Source organism: Apodemus sylvaticus, chromosome 3, assembly GCF_947179515.1.
Source record: "Apodemus sylvaticus chromosome 3, mApoSyl1.1, whole genome shotgun sequence".
In the NCBI taxonomy this organism is placed as follows: Eukaryota; Metazoa; Chordata; class Mammalia; order Rodentia; family Muridae; genus Apodemus; species Apodemus sylvaticus.
Genome location: NC_067474.1, coordinates 143,266,212 through 143,284,140, shown reverse-complemented (window position 1 = coordinate 143,284,140; position 17,929 = coordinate 143,266,212). Strand labels below are relative to the sequence as shown.

The window sequence follows — 17,929 nt, the reverse complement described above, 5'->3', positions numbered from 1 at the left end:
GGATGGAGCCTGAGCCCTGTGTGTGCTAAGCAAGCCCTCTACCCCTCTTAGTGGTCTTCTGCTGGGAAGAGATCCCATGAACACAGCAACTCGTAGAAAATAAAGCATCTAACTGGGGCTTGCTTACAGTTCCAGAGGTTTAGTCCATTTTCAGCGTGGTGGAGACTGTGGTGGTGGCACAAAGACAGACAGTGCTGGGGAAGTAGGTGAAGCAGGAAAAGAGCCGCTGCCTTGGAATAGGCTTTTTGAAAGTTCAAAAGTCCATCCTCAGTGTCACACTCCTGTAAATGTAACTCCCCTGTATTGTCATCTGCTAACCTAGGCCTATTCTTGGAAGCTTCTAGCCTCTCTACAATCAAATCCAGGCCTAGAATGGTTTCAGCCTCTGAATAAGCTCACCCTTTCTTACTGAAACCTGGCTGGCTGGTTCAGTTCAGCTGTTCTGGCTCCAACTCCTCTCCACAGGGACTCAGACTGGCTTCTGACTGAATTGTTCTGCCTGGCCTCTGACTGGCAGTGTGTTCTAATCAGCTTCCTCCCTCGTCCTCTGACTGGCAGTGTTCTAATCCCCTTCCTCCCTCGTCCTCTGACTGGCAGTGTGTTCTAATCCTCTTCCTCCCTTGTCCTGGCCTCTGACTGGCAGTGTTCTAATCCTCTTCCTCGTCCTCTAGCTCCTCGTCATCTTCGCACACCACAACTAGAAACAGGTTTTTTTTTTTTTTTTCCGGTAAATGACACAATCTTGGGGTTCACAGTGTGATCAGATATCCTGCAACACACTTCCTCTAACAAGGCTACACCTAATCCTTTTAAATAGTGCCAAGTCCTTGTGACCAAGTATTGAAATCTCTGAGCTTGTGGGGACAATTCAAACCACCACAGCCCCTGAGGTACGTCCCGATCTCTGTAGTCACTGCTGAGGCCCGAGTGTATTTGTTCTTGGCTGTGAGTACAGTGTGTTGTGGACCATCCTTCTGGGTTTGTAAAAGTTGAGGACAAGTGTGATTCTTGAGGGGAGGGTACTCATTTTTCCTAAAAGAAATTTAAAGGACACTTGAATCACTGATACAATGGGCATCTATCTGCCTTTTCTGCTTCTTGCCCCTGGACCTCTTCCACAAGCTGACCTTCCTTCACTGTTGCAGAGGAAAGTGCCAAGGAAGGAGGAATGGGTATGTCCCAGCAGTGCCTCCCTAGATTGTACCAACCACAGGAAATAGTATCCTAACTGCTCCTGCAGTACAGGAAGAGGAGAAAGCTGATTGCTTCATGTTGGGACAGGCATAAGAGAAGGCCAAGTAGGCATAACACAGCTGTTATGAAGGGGTGGCCAGTCTAGGGCCAGGGGGAAGAAGAGGGCCCCAGGAAACAGGGTTTCTGGGTAGAAGGAATGGGTCGACCACTGACCTGGATCCTCTCCACCCTTCCAACTCTTAGAACCCAGTCACAATCTGGCTCAAAGGGCTCAGGATAAGTTGAGATAGCACAGTCACAAGCAGGATGCTGCTGTCTGTGCTCTCAGCTTTGTTTCCTAGGATACAGGATCCTCCCCTGTGGGTCCAGGGCTTATCAACAGTGGCAAGTGGTGTCTTCTCTACCTGGGTGACCAGGTCAAAAATAAAATATGCTGGGTTCTACATTATGTATTTATAAATAAGTAATCTCTCTCTCTCTCTCTCTCTCTCTCTCTCTCTCTCTCTCTCTGTGTGTGTGTGTGTGTGTGTGTGTGTGTGTGTATGTGTGTACCACATCATGGTTTTTGCCAGGGTTGAAAGCTATGCCCAACCTCAGTCTCATAAGGTAGGAGCTTAATGTCTATGCTCTGGGCTACCAGGCAGATGACACTCCAAGCCTCCTATATACATTCTAGGCAAATAAGACATCTTTCTGTGTGCTACTCTGTCTCCGGCCTCCACGGCATACAAAGCTCTCCTGGAGGGGTCAGGTCCCACGCATCCTAGTCAAATGAGAACTGACTGGTCACCCTTTTACCTGGCTCTGGTTCTTGGTGAGCCTAGCCTGGGAACAGACAGAGCCCAAGGAGGGAGACTCAGCCCTAAACCCACGTGATAAAAAAGCACCATTCGGGGAGTCCAGTCTATTGAACATGGAACCCACTTGTCTTAGGGTTTCAATGCCATGAAGAGACACCATGACCAAGGCAACTCTTATAAAGGACATTTAATTGGGGCTGGCTTACAGGTTCTGAGGTTCAGTCCATTGTCATCATGGCAGGAAGCGTGGCAGTGTCCAGACAGGCATGGTGCTGAAGAGCTGAGAGTTACACAACTTGATCTGCAGGCAGCAGACAGAGACTGTGTGCCACACTGGGCATAGTTTGAGCATCGGAGGCCTCTACAATGACACACTTCCTCCACACAGCCTCCTCTGTCCTTGCTCTCCCTTTGACCTCCCGACCCCACCACCCAGAACCATATACAGATCTACAAACAGGACAAAAGTCCAGGGTCCCTGCTGTTCCCCCCATGACACCCTTCATCCTCCTGGCTGCCTCCTTTTCCTTTTTGAGGGGTGGTCCTTAGAAATCACCCCATTCCCAGCAGGGTGTGGTGGCACCCAGCAATCAGGAGGCAGAGACAGGCCAGGTGGCTGGTCAGCCAGGTCTACAGAGCAAGTTCCAGCAGGGCTGCTACACAGAGAGACTTTGTATGAAACTACCCTCCCCCTCCTCCCAACCACTCCCGTATTGAAAAAAGAAAAGAGAAAGAAAAAAGAAAAAGAATATAGAAATCATCCACTCCCTGGAAAGCCCTCAGGCAACCACAAGAAGGTACCTTGTGCCTGTGCTTGGTCTCCTCAGCCTGTCGCACTGGGCTGTCCACCAGGGCCGCCTCTGTGCTCAATGACGGATAAATAAGCGAATAATGAGTTCTGTGTATTTATAGAGAAGCAGTCTACTCTCTCCAAAGTACAAAAACTCCCTCGGGACCTTTTCTGGGCACTAACATAACCTGAAGGCAGGGAACAAGCAGGAATCTGAGCAGGCCTGGCAACCAGAGAGGGCGTGTGATAGGAGCTCAGTTTCAGTGCAAAGAAGTAGTGCACACTTAATCCCAGCACTTGGGAGGCAGAGGCATGTGGACCTCTGAATTCAAGGCCAGCCTGGTCTACAGAATGAGCTCCAGGGCAGCCAGAACTACATGATGAAACCCCTATCTCAAAAAAGAAAAGAAAAAAAAAGAGAGAGAGAGAAAGAAAAAAGAGGAGGCTGAGGTGGGGGGACCCAGGTTTACAGAAGTGGACAAGCCAGTCCAGCTGCTTCCAGGTGAGAAGGCAGTCTTGGCCTGCACCCACACCAGTTTATTCTGGCATGGATAGAGAGTGCCTAGGCTGGACATGGATCCCAGGTGATCCCTAGGCTCGACGCGTGTTTCTGCCAGCAGGCTGACTGGAGAATAGGAGGCCTCAGCCGGTTTTCAAGGACCGGGCTCAGGGAGGTCTTAGGTTGTCTACACACACAAACTGACCAAAGCCAGCAGGCACAGACAGGACGGGTATATGTACGGGAGTGTCGCTGTGGGACTGGGGTAGGATGCAGGGAGTAGACTGTGTATCTGGGTTGACAAAGGGACAAAATTTCAAGTGGGGGTGTGGAGGGAGTGGACGGAGATGGGGTGGAGTGGGCGGGCGGGGGATGGGCCCCCTATAACCAGAGAGGGGGCGGGGCCACGATCTGGTAGGAATTGGCCAGGCAATGGTTAAAAAGGGACAGTAATAAATGTCTAGGACCCGAGACTGGCGAACGGTGTACTGGGAGTTTGGTGGTGGCTAAGGTCTCAGAAGCCGCCTGGGGAGAGCTCGGGTATCTGTCACACACAGATATATTTAACTGGCTGTGTCGAAATGCATCGAGAGGCAAAAGCTAGGTCTAGGGCTCCCTACCGAGCGCTCTGACCTCGTACTCCTGTTTTCCTGAGCTTCTTCATCCGAGGCCCATTAAGACCACTCCCACCTAGCGAGCTACTACTATGCCGGGTCGCAGCGTTCGGGCGCGTGCAAGTGCCGGGTCTCTGGTTTTTGGGACCTTATAAGAACAGAAATGGTGGCTGATTCCAAGGACAGTGCCTGAGGATAGGGCTGTGGGAAAGTCGCGATGGTCTCTCTGTCATCCTCTTCTCAGCTCCTGCTAGTCCGTGAATCTCGAGCCGGGCTCCCGTCCCCCGCCAGCCACTCTACTTGGCTATGCCCCAGAACGACACTGCTTGCAGAGAGAGCACTTTCCACAGTACTCCTTTTAAATACACATGGCTAGCATCCGCGGCTCAAGGGCGCCCCCTGGACGCCCGCATAGAACCGGAGATCCAGCATGTCTTCCACTCCTGGGTGTTCGGCCGCAGCATCCTCGGCTTCTTAGGCATGGAGTCACCGAGTCACCTGAGATACTGGAACGCTGTGGATGGGCCGATCCAGCTGCCCAGATCGGGCTGTGTAGGAGGGGCCGTCTCCGCCCGCGCCCCCCTTCACCTCGCCTTCTCTCGGGTCTCTGCTCGGGGCGTGCCACCATTTCTCGATGGAAAGAGTCAACACCAGCAACAATGGTAGCCACAGATTTGAAATCGACTGGGGCGCTGGCGACAGCAGCAGGTGGTGCCACAGAGCTCAGGGTTTGGCTTGGGCTCAACCATGGGCAGATTAGCTCCTGGAACTCCATTTTGCTAGCGTATCCCTGGGACCCAGCCGCACAGACTCTGATAGGGATAGGCTGGGCTGCTGGAGACACCACCGATCGACCAACCGAGGCCCTTCCAGAAGGGACCACACAGTTCCATACGCATTTTCTCCTAGTCCCAGGTTCTCAGGTTGTCTTAGGACCGCCACCAAAAGTCCATTCATAAAGTCTAAGTTTCATGATCAGTGCAATGGTGGTGACTTACCTCTGTGCTGGGTTTCTGGAGATTCTGCATTTTTTTTAAAGTTCTGGGGTCCTAGCACCCCGCTGTGACATAAAAAGAAAGAAAAATAACCATTTGTTCCCCTGTACCCTAGTGGGTGGGCTGGAAAGTGTGGGTGGGCTTACTGAGAACTGCCTTCTTTCTCCCCCCACACATCTGAAGCTTGGGTTGGGGAAATCCCTTGGTCCACCTTAAAAAGTGAACAGCTGTATAGCTGGCAGCCCTCCCCCACTCCACAGCTGTCAGTCCTTTCTGTGGGCAATTCTGGCTGTTGTCCAGACCTGAGGAACTCCAGCCTTTGACTCCATCCTTGGCACTAAATGTCAGTTTCCCACACATGAGGCTGGGCCACGGTTTTGGTAGAGGGGTCCAAAAAGACCCTAGCTCACAGGGTTTCAGTCTAGCAAGAGACAGCTTCAGTTGGCAACTACAAACAATAGGAAACCCAACTGATTTGCTAGAGGGCTCGTTCGACCATTCACCCATGCACCTACTTTTAATATTATGCTTTTTGATTTAATGCATATGAGTATTTTGCCTAAAAGTGTGTCTATGCACCACATGCGTGCCTAGGGGCCTTGCATCTGCTGGGACTGGAGTTATGAGGGATTGTGATCCACTGTGTGGGTTCTGGGAATCAAAACTGGGTCCCGTGCAAGGGTGACAACTGCTCCTAACCACTGAGCCATCTCTCCAGGCCCTTTTTAATATTTTTAAATTTCTTTTCTTTTTTAGATTTATTTATTTATTTTATGTATATGAGTACACTGTTGCTGTCTTCAGACACACCAGAAGAGGGTGTCAGATCCCATTACAGCTTGTGAGCCACCATGTGGTTGCTGGCAATTGAGCCAGGACCACCAGAAGAACAGTCAGTGCTCCTAACCACTGACCCATCTCTCCAGCCCTAGAATTCTTACTGTAATCTTTGTGATGCTGCGCCTAGATGACAGGGATCATCACAGAACACACAAAATCGCCCAGTGAATGAATGAATATGTTGATGCATCCCTTAGACAGCTCTCAGAGGAAGAAGTACAAATGGTCCCTAAATGATTGAGAAGGTGTTCAACATCTTTGACCATTAGAGAAATGCAAATTAAAAAGACACTGAGGGGGACTAGGGCCATGGCTCAGAGGTTAAGAGCACTGTTTATTCTTCCAGAGGTCCTGAGTTTGATTCCCAGGGACCACAAGGTAGCTCACAACCATCTATAATGAGATCTGGTGCCCTCTCCTGGTACACAGGTGTACTGCAGAGCGAGCACTCAGGAGGCTCCCTGAGTAGAGGCACTTGTTGCCAAGCACTTGAGTTCAGATCCCCAGATAAGGCAAACACAGCACTAAAGGCCCAGTAAAACAGGCCAAACCCAGCAGCCAGCCAGTTACTGATCTTCAAGTTCACTGAGACCCTGCCTCAAAAAGAAAGGTGGATGCCTACTGTCTCTGGCTTGAACAGTATAGTCTCCTAATCCTGGGAGGTCTACAGTCCACATAAAATGCTGACGAGTCCTTGAGGAATCCTCACACAGCACACACAATACACTGAGGTTCCATCTCCCTAGACTGGCTAGCAGCAAGGAAATAGCAATGGGGGCTGAAGAGATAGCTCAGCAGTTAAGGGCGTGTATCACTGCTTACCTGGGTTGGGTTCCCAGAATCATGTGCAGCCTCCTTAATTACCTTCTGTAACTCCAGTTTCTAAGAATCTATGTGATGTGCATACATTCATGTAAGCAAAACACTCATATGCATAAACTAAAAATAAAGTTTTAAAAAAGAAAAATAAAAGAGAATATCAACAAACGCTGGTGGGTCTGTGGAAGAAGACACACCCTTCTACACTTTGGGTGGAAATGTAAACTAGAGTTCTCACTATGGGAATCAATTCTGAGGCTCCTTAGGACACTGAAACGGGGCTGGAGAGATGGCTCAGAAGTTAGGAGTACTTGCTGCTCTTCCCAAGGACCTGGGTTCAATTCATAGCGCCCACATCTGTGGAGAGCTTTTGGGGCCACCTGGTAGGAATCTGACATTGGGCCATGACAGGGAAGTAAGTTCAGGCAGGAAACTAATTTTAAGCTAGAACAAAGAAGTAGGCTTCAGGCAAGAATATGACTTTGGGCTAGGACAGGGAAGTAGGTTCAGATATCTTGGTCATCCCGATGAGCCCTTAAGAACCAGTGAGCACGGGAGTGACTGACTGAGGGACTCTGTGTAGTGTTTGTTCCTTGACTTTTTGTGTTCATTGTCTTGCTTGCTCCTTAACCTAGAACTGACCTTATTACTTACAAGTAATTAAAATGGTATAAAACCAGATTGGGAAAAAAAAAACCCGCCTGGCCTCAGCCTCAAAACTGGCTGGGGTCCTGCTACAATGTTGTCTAATTGTCTTTTTTCTTTTTAACTCTCACTCCTACACTGGAGAACCTGACCAAGCTGGCTTGGCCACACATGGCAGCTCAAAACCATCTATATGTAACTCCAGTTCCAGGAACTCCAACATTCTCTTCTGGCCTCTGTGGGCACCAGGTACACATGTGGTACACAGGCATAGATTCAGACAAAGCACCCATACACATAAAAACAAAAATTAAAAACCTTAAAAACAACCACCATTGTCACCTAGTTCTGCAATCCTGGGATTCTAAGTCAGCAGATCACACAGAGAGCTGAACTTCCATGCCTCCTGATGCACAATTGTCAGGTTCTAAAGAGATGGCTGCTGCCTTTGGTGACCATTAGCACACCAAAACGCATGCTGTCCTCCAAGCTCTGTCAGCACAGGAAATACCTATTACAGTCCATGCTAGCATCCTGGCTTGCCACCCACCCACCCACTGCATCTTAGATTTCTCCAGCCGCGTGCTCCCTGGGTTGTCTTTCGTCTTCCTCCCTTGGTCCTCCTGTCTCTCTTTCTACCCTCCCCTCACCATGGCCTGGTCCACTCTTCTGGCCATGTTTCTCTCCCTGCTCTGGACTTTTTCAGATGCCCCTGGCTGTGCTCTCCCTTATACCTCCATAAGAACCTTCTCTCAACCATGCCTGGGTGAGGTCACATCCACACTTTACATACTAATGTTTATTGCTGCATTGGTACTTCAGTCAAGGTATGGATCCATCCTAGAGGTTCATCAGGAGACAGATAAAGGAAATGTGATAAATATACACAATAGGATTTTATGTAGTTATAAAGAAAACGAAATTGCAACATTCGCAGGAAAATTGATGGAACTGGAGATCAGAATGTTAAGTGCATTGAGCAAATGCTGCAAGTTTTCTCTCCTTTGTGGAATTCAGAATTAAATCAGACACGGATATAGGACATGACAGGATGGGAGAGGACTTGGTGAGGGAGGGAAGAGAGTGAGAGTGATGGCAGCCAGGCAGTGGTGGCGCACGCCTGTAATCCCAGCACTTGGGAGGCAGAAGCAGGCGGATTTCTGAGTTTGAGGCCAGCCTGGTCTACAGAGTGAGTTCCAGGACAGCCAGGGCTACACAGAGAAACCCTGTCTCTGTGTAGCCTGTCTCGGAAAAAAAAAAAAAAAAAAAAAGAATGGCAGACTGGGAAGATGGCGCATCCCATCAGGTAGTATATAAATTTAAAGCTGCCCTCTGAAAGCTGCCAAACATGGAACAGAACACACTGTAGCTGGGTTTGGTGCCTCACACCTCTGTGTCCGAGCCTGAGATTGAGCTTCAGGCCAGCCTTGGCTGCATGCACAGTGACACCCTGTCTAAAAGCAACCCCAAAAAGAGAACAGGCTATGAAATTCCAGACCAAGGAAACCTTCAAGACGGGGATTTGATAGACATGCAGATTAGTTTCGCCTTCAGAGACTCACACGGAATCTGAAACTGGTGGTGGGGAAGCCATCTGTTCTAGCAGGCTTTCCAGTGACTGACACATGTCAGCGCTGGAGGGCAGGGCTGGGGGAGCCAGTCAGTGAAATCCTTCTGAGCATGCTCAGCTCTGGACTTGCCCCAGCAACTGGGTGGCAGGAAGACAAGAAGCAGAAAATGGTGCAGGCATGGCGGCTCCTGGACGGAATCCCACGATTCAGAGGCAGAGGCAGAGGCAGGGGGGTCCATTCTGTGAAGTTGAAGCCAGTTTGTACTACAGAATAAGTTCCAGGTCAGCTCAGAGTGAGACCCCGCCTAAAAGGAGAAAAGAATTATGATCTCAACACACACACACACACACACACACACACACACGCACGCACGCACACACACATTTGGGAACAAAGGACTGCAGAGGAATGTGAGAAATGGTAATCCAGGAAGCGCCCCTTATGGAGTGCAGTTTCACTGGTTAGGGAGAATTTACCAAGCGACATATTTAGATGTGTGCACCTCTTGTTTTTGTCTCCTCCTCTGCTTTCTCCTCTTCCTCCCCTCCCTCCTCTTTTTCCCTCTTCCTCCCCCTCCTCCTCCTTCTTGGTTTGGTTTGTTTTTGAGTCATGATCTTGTGTATTCCAGACTGACTTCGAGTTCGCCACGTAGCTGAGAAGGAACTCCACACATGTCACCACACTTGTGTGCCCCGTTAGGTTTTTGGTTGGTTGCTTTTTGTCTCCCCTGTGAGTGAATGTACAAAGGAGAGAATACAAAGTCCACTTACACTGTCCCTGTGCCTGCCTGACTCTACTTCATTTCTTTTCTCTCCTCTCCCTCCCCTCCACTCTTCTCCCCTCTCCTCCCCTCCCCTCCCCTTCCCTCCCCTCTGCACAAATGCAAAGCCTTAAGCATACTGGAGAAGGCCTCACTAATGATCCAGCGGAATCCCAGCCCTGCTCTAATTGGTAACAGTACCACAGAGATTTACACCTGGGTAATCAGAGATTCTGGGTGGTGGTGGCACACACCTTAAATCTTAGCACTCGGCCAACAGAGGCAGGTTGATCTCTGTGAGGCCAGCTTGATCCACAGAGCGCGTTCCAAGCCAGCCAAAGCTACAAAGAGAAACCTTCTCTTGAAAAAAGAAAAGAGGAGAGAGGGAGAGAGAGAGAGACAGCGGTAAATTGCTGTGAGTTGAAGGTTATCCGGTCTACATAGGTCTACATAGTAAGTCTACACATTATTCTAGGCCAGTCATCATTTGGGATGAGACGACGGAGGGGGGAGGGGCTGGGGGAGGAAGAAACCCTGTGAATGGCAGGAAGAGGGATGGCCGGAAGTCCATCTACAGCTCTGCCTGGAGCTACAGCTGCTTCAGTGAGAGCTCTTTCAGCGATTGCCAACAGACTCTAAGGGTCCTTAGAGTAAAGCTTGGTGTCACTGACCTGTCACAACAGGGGCCCAGAGAAGTAACCGGGCTACCCAAAGTCCCCTCAAAGTAGCACCAGGGTCCAGGCTCCTGACTCAGGCTAGGCAACTGGACCCTCTTCTCTTGCAGAAGGGCTAGCCCTGTAAAGAGGAAAGAGCACCAGTCAGCCGTCTCTTCCCCTCGACTCCTTTGACTTGGGTCTTGGGAGAAGGGCCAAGGCGGCTGTGGACGATGCTTTTCTTATCCTGCTGCAACTTCCTTTCTGGGAACCAGGAACCTGATTCTGGGCAAAGACAATAAAATTCATCTGAAGGGCTCCTCCTGCCCCAACCCGGATGGGCATCACGTGACCCCTAGTTAGCAAACCAGGAAACTTCCATCCCTTGCACACTCAGCCTCACATACTCATCTGCTCACTCAGCCTGGCACACTTAGCGTCCCTTACCCACCTTCTGAATTCACCACACACTCTTGGCACAGTCTTTCCAACCTCACCTTCTTTGTCTCTCACACGGCCTTTCCCTTATTGTCGCCACAGACCTACCATGTCCCTAGGGCAACTGAAATTCCAGGCAGTGGGCGAGGAGGATGAGGACGGTGAAGAAGAGAGCCTAGACTCTCTGAAGGCCCTGACCGCCAAGCTTCAGCTGCAGACCCGACGGCCTTCCTACCTCGAGTGGACTGCCAGAGTGCAGAGCCGGGCCTGGTGCAGAGCCCAGGCCAGACCTGAGCCGGTGGGCCCTGGAGCCATCTGTGGCTTTGACTCCATGGATTCTGCACTTGAGTGGCTCAGACAGGAGCTGGTGAGTCTGGTGGGCTAGACAGACGTGCGTGGGGTCATTGAGTCGGTCCTTTTAAAGGTCCAAGAATGTGGGGTTGGGAGATGAGAACGAACCAATAGCCACAGTAGTTCCTCACTGCTGTGCCCTAGGACGAAGGAGCCACGGATCCAGTTGTCCACTGTCTTATTGGCAGAGCCAAATCTGGAGAAGTAGACGGCAGAGCACTCGTTCTCAATCTGGGGGTCGCGACCCCTCTGGGACCGACAGTCCTTCCAAACGAGCTGTCTATCAGATATCCGGCATATCAGATATTTTTACTGCAATTCATAGCACTGGCAAGATTTATGATTACAATGTAGCAACAAAAATAATTTTCCTCATCACAGCATAAGGAGCTGTGTTAACGGGTCCCAGCAGTAGGAAGGTTGGAAACCACTGCCCTAAAGAGGAGACACAGCCAAATAAAACAGATAGCTCAACTGTGTTGTCAGTTATAATCTGAGGAAGGAAGAGTTGAATATTAGCGGTCAGCCCAACATGTGCAAACATAAGGATGTCCACTTCAGCTCAGTGAGTCATCACAGTTAATTTGCAATGGTGCCCCGGACATCCATATTTGCATACTAATGGCCCCTTGGCTTGGTTTTTGAGAACCACCAATCCGGAAAAAGATCTGTGAGACCAAGACGGATGAAGTTAGGTGAGAAAGAGCTTATGAGCTGGAGCATTCCCAGAAAGGCACAGAAGGCTAGTGAGGGTGGAGGCCGGTCTGGCAAACTCACTCCCCCTTTTGGTCACAGCAGGAGATGCGGGCTCAGGACCGGCAGCTGGCAGGGCAGCTGCTCAGGCTGCGAGCCCGGCTGCACAGACTGAAAGTGGACCAAGTCTGTCACCTGCACCAGGAGCTTCTGGATGAAGCTGAGCTGGAGCTGGAGCTGGAGTCTGGGACCGGCCTGGCTCTGGCCCCACCGCTGCGGCATCTTGGACTCACGCGCATGAACATCAGTACCAGGCGCTTCACCCTCTGCTGACAGACAGCACTTGCGGTGTCTCTTGCTGTATCTGGGGAGAAGGAAGGAGGAGGGACCCAGACGCTCTGGCACCTGCTGGGGAAGGTGGGCACACCTAGGTTTCTGAAAGCTGAATTCAGAGAGCACAAAGCTCCCGGATGAGGGCAGAGAGAGGGAATTCGGGCCCCAAATTTCTTAATAAAAAAGCATTGAATCCCATCAAGGTCTCTGTAGACTGTCACGAAGCCTGAATGTTGTATGTCCATCCTGTGTTGCTGGGACTAGGGACTCCACAACAGGAGACAAGATGGCACCGGGTTGCCCCAACAGCTCCGGATCTACTTCTCTACCTTTATCTTAAACCAAAAGTAGGGAGAAACAAAAAAATAATTTTTTTTTAAATGAAGATTTATTGTGGTCTCTCTCTCTCTCTCTGGTTTTTTGTTTGTTTGTTTGTTTGTTGGGGTTTTGGGGGTTTTGTTTTGTTTTGTTTTGTTTTGTTTTGTTTTGTTTTTCGAGTCAGGGTTTCTCTGAGCTGTCCTGGAACTCACTCTGTAGACCAGGCTGGCCTCAAACTCAGAAATCTGCCTGCCTCTGCCTCCCAAGTGCTGGGATTAAAGACGTGTGCCACCACTGCCCATTGTGGTTTTTGATTATGTGTGTGCACACCCAGAGAGGCCAGAAAAGGTTATTGGATTGGCTGGAGCTGGAGTCACAGGCTGTTGTAAGCTGCCTGTTGTGGATGCTGGCAACTGAACTCAGGTCCTCTGTAAGAGAAGCAAATGGTTTTTGTTGGTTTATTTGGTTTGTTTTTTTTCCCACTACTGAGCCACCTGTCCAGCCCCCAAACTTAAAACCTTACACCACTCTCATGACAGGTGATTTAGGTAAACTGAAGACTTGGAGAGAGCAGAAAGTGGTATAGTTTTGTGTTCAAAATCAACTCCCCTATTTATTTTTATTTCTCTGTCTTTCTTTCTTTTCTTCTTTTTCCCCAATACAAGGTCTCACTATGTAGCTCCAACTGTCATGAAACTCACACTGTAGACCATACTGGCCTTGAACTCACAGAGATTCACCTGCCTCTGCCTCCGGAGTGCTGGGACTAAAGGTGTGCACCACTCTGCCTGGCTTCTCCTATTTATCTCTTCTAGATCTAGAAGATCAGGGCACTAAGAAACAATACGTCTTTAATCCTAGCATTCAAGAGGCCGAGGCAGGCAGCCAGCCTGGTCTACAGAGTGAGTTCCAGGACAGCCAGGGCTATACAGAGAAACCCTGTCTCGAAAAAACCAAATCCAAAAAACCAAAAAAACCCAAAACAAAACAAAACAAAACAAAAACAAGCTAGCTGTTAATTCTTGCTCCATACCCAAAAAATTCAAGCACTGCTTCTGAGCACCGTTCCCCACAGGCATGTCCTGAAGCCCAGGCGAGCAGATATGCTAAGGTTTATAAGTGAGAATAGCTGGGTGGTGCACCAGGTCTGGAGACACAGCTGCCGGCGGCGGCTCTGTCACTCTGAGGGTTGGCTTTTTTTTTTTTTTCTGTTTTTTTCTGTGTGTCTCTCAGCCTTTGTTTCTGTGTTTCTCTCTTTGTCTGACTTTCCAACTCAGGCTTCCTCCCCCCCCATTTCCTGTTCCCCCTCCCCTCTGCAGCTGAGGTGCACACAGCTTCAGCTCCTACCTCACAAACCCCAACAATGCTCTGTGGGCTCCCCTCCCCCCACCTGCTCACTCTGCGTAGCTCAGGAGGTGACACATTTACACTTTCTTTCCAGTGAGGTCAGGACCCATTCTTAGCCCTGACAGGGGCCATTTGGGGTTCCTCGCATCACTGGTAGCCTGGGCCTCTGCCTGTGAGGGACACGGTCCTCATTTTTGCCTGCTGGCGGCTGGTTGCTTAAACTCCTGCTGATGTCAGAATGGCTGCTGCCTGCCACAGAGTCCCTGTGCAGTGTGCCTGCTCGGTCCTTTACCAGTGACAATACATGGTTGTAGCTATATGCTCCATCGGGGCGTGGCCTTGCCTCTACTTGAATTACCATCTTCTGCTGTGTTGTCCTGTCCTCTGCCCACTATTCTATTCATCTATCTATCTATCTATCTATCTATCATCTTTGTATTTATCTATGTATGTATCGATGTTTGTATGTATTTATCTATGTATGTATGTATGCATGTATGTATGTATGTATGTATATAGGTATATATGTATGTATGTATCTGTCTATCTATCCATTTATCTATCTATCTATTGAGACAGGGTCTCTTTAGCCCTGGCTGTCCTAGAACTCACTGTGTAAGCTAGTCTGACCTGAAACTCACAGAGATCTGCCAGCCTCTGCCTCCAGAACTTTGGGATTAAAGCCCTGTGTCACCATGCCCCAGCCTGTCACTACAGCCTTAAGGCATGAGGTTTTCTGGTCTTCCTCCTGAAACAGGCTGTCAACATTTGACCATTAGAGGCCTGCCTTGTGACTCTAACCCAGCTGCTGTCCTGTACCCCAAGATGACATGGATACTGACTGCTCTGTCGGTGACTGTGGCTGCTGTTATTAGTATAGTACATGCAACCTGTCACCGACTATTTAACAGAGATACTGACCAGGCTTCAACTCTGAACAAGAGATGCCTTTTGCTGTCAGGCTAAATTAAAGGCCACCTAGTTCTTGCGTAGCAGGACTGCAGTTGACTGTGGCACCGTTTCCCTTCCGTGTAAGCTGAACTCGTAGCTGCTGTCCTCTGCTCATGAGGCAAAGTTTCCCTTTGGATCTCTTACCCAGGTGGATCTTGGAGGGCAGGAAGGAGGGATCTTGGAGGGCAGGAGGAGTGCTCCTTCAAACACCCTTTCCCGCCATGTATAGTGACCTGCTTCTTTAATCCCAGCACTGGGGAGGAAGAGGCAGGTGAATCTCTGTGAGTTCAAGGCAGCACTGGTCTGGTCTACATAGCAAGTTTCAGAACACTCAGGGCTACAAGGTAAGCCCCAGCATTAAAAAACAAACAAACAACAACAACAACAACAAAACTCTCATTGGATGATGATGATGATGATGATGATTGGTGGGTTTTTGGGGGGGGGAGGTTTGTTTATTTTTTTTTTTGAGACTGGGACATGAGAGGTTCAGACTGGTCTGGAACTCTGCGTGTAGCCACTCCTGTCTCCACCTCTAGAATGCTGGGACTATAGACCTGCACCATCACGCATGGATTTCCCTTCAACTTCCCCCCCTAAGTGCCTCCCTCAGTGTGAGTAGAAGCTAGCCTTGAATTGTCCGGGACCCGAGAAGCTGAGGGGGTCTAGGTCTATGGCAGCAGGAAGCCTGAGGTGCTGGAGGCTTGTGGTTGGGTTGCTGGGGCTGGGTTGGCTGAGGAGCTCTCTGAAGGAGACAGGAAGTCAGGGTGGAACGTGGGCGCGAGGAGACAGGTGGTGACTACGACGGTGAGGCGAGCTGAAACCGGGTCCAGGCAGCCAAGCCAGGCCAGGAGCATCATGTGAATAGGCCAGAAGGCTCCCAGGCTGGGCAGGTAAGGGGTACTGGGAATAACAATGTGGAGGGGGGCTGTGGAGGGAGCCAGACGGCCGAAGACTGCATCTGTGGAGGGCCAGGCTCCTCAGGTACACAGCAGCCTTTCAGAAACACCTTCCTGGAGGTTGGCTGGGTTGGTGGCTCCTGCCTCTGCGGTCCGTTGTCCATCATGGGTTCCCACCTCAGGAAGATCATACTCCTCAGAGATCCAGCACACGATGTCAAGTATTAAGAAAGCCACCGGCAGTCACCAGTCCAGTTCCTTGAGCTCATAGGTTGAGGTTTCTGAGGTCCAAAGGTGGCCATGACCCTGCCTTAACCCATCTATACCTCCTCACGATGGTCAGTGGCAGAGCAGGACCTTGCAAGAGGTAATGGCTTGACCTGGGTTCCTCTTACACCTGTGGCCTACAGGGTGATGAAATGGACCATCTTGAGGTCAGGGTCCCAGCAATCCCTGAGGCAGACCTGAGTGGCAAAAACTCATGAAAGAGTAAGCCATGGGACCCAGGGACACAAGAGAATTGACAGCAGCCTTAGTGACCAGCATCCTGAACGACAGAGGAGTTGCCGCCGGGGAAGCGGATATGTGAGATAGATATGTGAGGGGCGCTTATCCAGAATGGGGAAGCCGGTAGTGAATGGGATGGGAAAAGGGAAGAGGAAAGTCTATTTTTATCCCTGATGGGATCCAGCTAACGCAGGGCAAGAACTTCTGAACTTCCCTCTGGAAAGTCACTGCTCCTGTCCTGCCAACTGTCAGGACAGGATGTCCTTTCCTCTGCCCTTGTGCCCGTCCTGTCTTAGTATTTGTGTATTTGTGTATACATGTTGGCCTTCATGATTCTTGCTTCAGACCCTAAAGGTAGAGGCCCAGAACCTTGTCACCAGACACCTCCCATTCGTTCACAGTCTAACCCTAAACTCTGGGGACAGTCTCTACCTCCGCTGACTGTCCAGGTTTCCCTTGCCTCGCTGGAGATGTTCCTGTCACAGATTTTCCATCTTGTCAGCATATGCTAACCTCTTCCAAGATCTCTCGCTTCCTCACAGGGGCAGGAAACACACTGGCTCTTCCTGTGTCTCATCTGTCCTCGAACAGCACTCCCCTAGGCTGGCCCTGTGCTGACTGGGAGAGGAATCCAACAGGGTCCCTCGTTTTTTTTGGAGGTCAAGATGGTGGCTCTTCTTAAAAGAGCCCAGAGGACAAAGTCAGAGAATGGGTCAGATGGGGGAGAAGTTTCCTTCCAGGGAATCCAGAAGTTTCCTGAATAAGACAGTGCTGGGAAGGCTCGTTCTGGAAGGTGCTTGGGACAGAAAGCTAAGGTCCCTAGCTGTTGTCCAAGACCATAGAGGCAGAGACCTCAGGATAAATTCCAAGGAGCAAGAGCCCAGGGGTGTGCTATAGTGTAAACACACACACACACACACACACACACACACACACACACACACACACACGCACGCACACGCACACGCACACGCACACATGCACACACGCACACACGAACACACGCACACACACACATACACTTCTCAGTGTCAGAGAGAGCCCAGGAACAATTCCAGGCCATCCATTTGTCTGGGTGAGTGGTTTGTCCACTCTGATTTTTAGTCTGCTTCTAAAGACACAGTAACAAAGTCCTTGCTTCCAAAGTGCCTGGCAAAACCAAAGGGATCATAATGATAATGTGCCCTGGGTAGTATTGACCCACAGTAAGTGCTTAAGGGAAGCTAAATACTTCCTCTCCCCAGAGTGTTGGTTCACACCCAAAATTTACACCTATTCAGGGTCTTGGCATGACAACGAACCGCCCAATCCCTCACGCTTGTGGTACAGGTTTGCAAATGAGCTTGTTTCCTGTATATAGTCGGGTGTGAAACCCTCAGGAAGGCCAGATTCGGACCCGAGAGAAGGGATCCATCACAGGGGCCGGATTCCTAGCCAGGCTCCATTTTGTATTGTCTGACACTCAGAACGTTGAGGCAGGAGCATGGAGGGTTTGAGCCCAATGTGGGCTACATAGCTGGACCCCGTCTTAGGAAAACTCCAGACACACTCACATGAATACCTTCCCTGTTCAGAGCTTCTCATATACCATAGGAAAATCTATGTGTGCAGATTCTGTCAGAAGATCTAGGATCTAGAGCCTTACATCCCCCTACAGGCTTGATGGCTTCAAAGCCAAGTTTAAATCAGAGGAGGGGGTTGGGGTGGGAGAAAGATAGACCCAAAATAATACCAAGTAAAGTGGGAACATTTCTTCTTTCCCCCATTTTAACTCAGGATCTTGTGCATGCTAACCATGAAACTGCACCAGAGTCTTTAATAGCTCCTCGCAGTGTGGGTCTGGAATATGTAATGCTGAACTGTAATGCTTGCACTGAAAAAAAAAAAGTCCATGATGCACCTGGGAAGAAAA

The 17,929-nt window shown here is 49.9% G+C and overlaps 2 protein-coding genes across 3 annotated transcripts in view; both read left to right on the top strand.

Annotated features, from left to right (window-relative positions):
- The first annotated feature begins 10,545 nt into the window (after nucleotides 1-10,545).
- On the top strand, nucleotides 10,546-12,193 carry Fam167b (family with sequence similarity 167 member B). Of its 2 annotated transcripts, none has more exons than XM_052177468.1 (2): nucleotides 10,546-10,985; nucleotides 11,768-12,193. In XM_052177468.1, the coding sequence occupies exons 1-2, from the start codon at nucleotides 10,728-10,730 to the stop codon at nucleotides 11,993-11,995; spliced, it is 486 nt and encodes a 161-aa protein (XP_052033428.1). In that variant the 5' UTR covers nucleotides 10,546-10,727; the 3' UTR covers nucleotides 11,996-12,193. The 2 variants fall into 2 exon arrangements, with proteins under 2 accessions (XP_052033428.1, XP_052033427.1); XM_052177467.1 differs by having other exon boundaries at nucleotides 10,548-10,985; nucleotides 11,765-12,193.
- Nucleotides 12,194-15,374: 3,181 nt separating this feature from the next.
- Lck (LCK proto-oncogene, Src family tyrosine kinase) overlaps nucleotides 15,375-17,929 on the top strand; it is a 29,157-nt gene continuing 26,602 nt past the window's right edge. The window contains exon 1 of the mRNA XM_052177465.1: nucleotides 15,375-15,504. The gene's annotated coding sequence lies outside the window, so the exon portion shown is untranslated. The remainder of the gene's footprint in view (nucleotides 15,505-17,929) is intronic.

What these genes read in the sequence shown, in the direction of transcription:
- Fam167b (XM_052177467.1), top strand. Translation starts at nt 10,728, where the DNA reads ATGTCCCTAGGGCAACTGAAATTCCAGGCAGTGGGCGAGGAGGATGAG. An exon ending in AGTGGCTCAGACAGGAGCTG is followed by an intron (nt 10,986 to 11,764) that starts GTGAGTCTGGTG and finishes TTTTGGTCACAG; the next exon opens with CAGGAGATGCGGGCTCAGGA.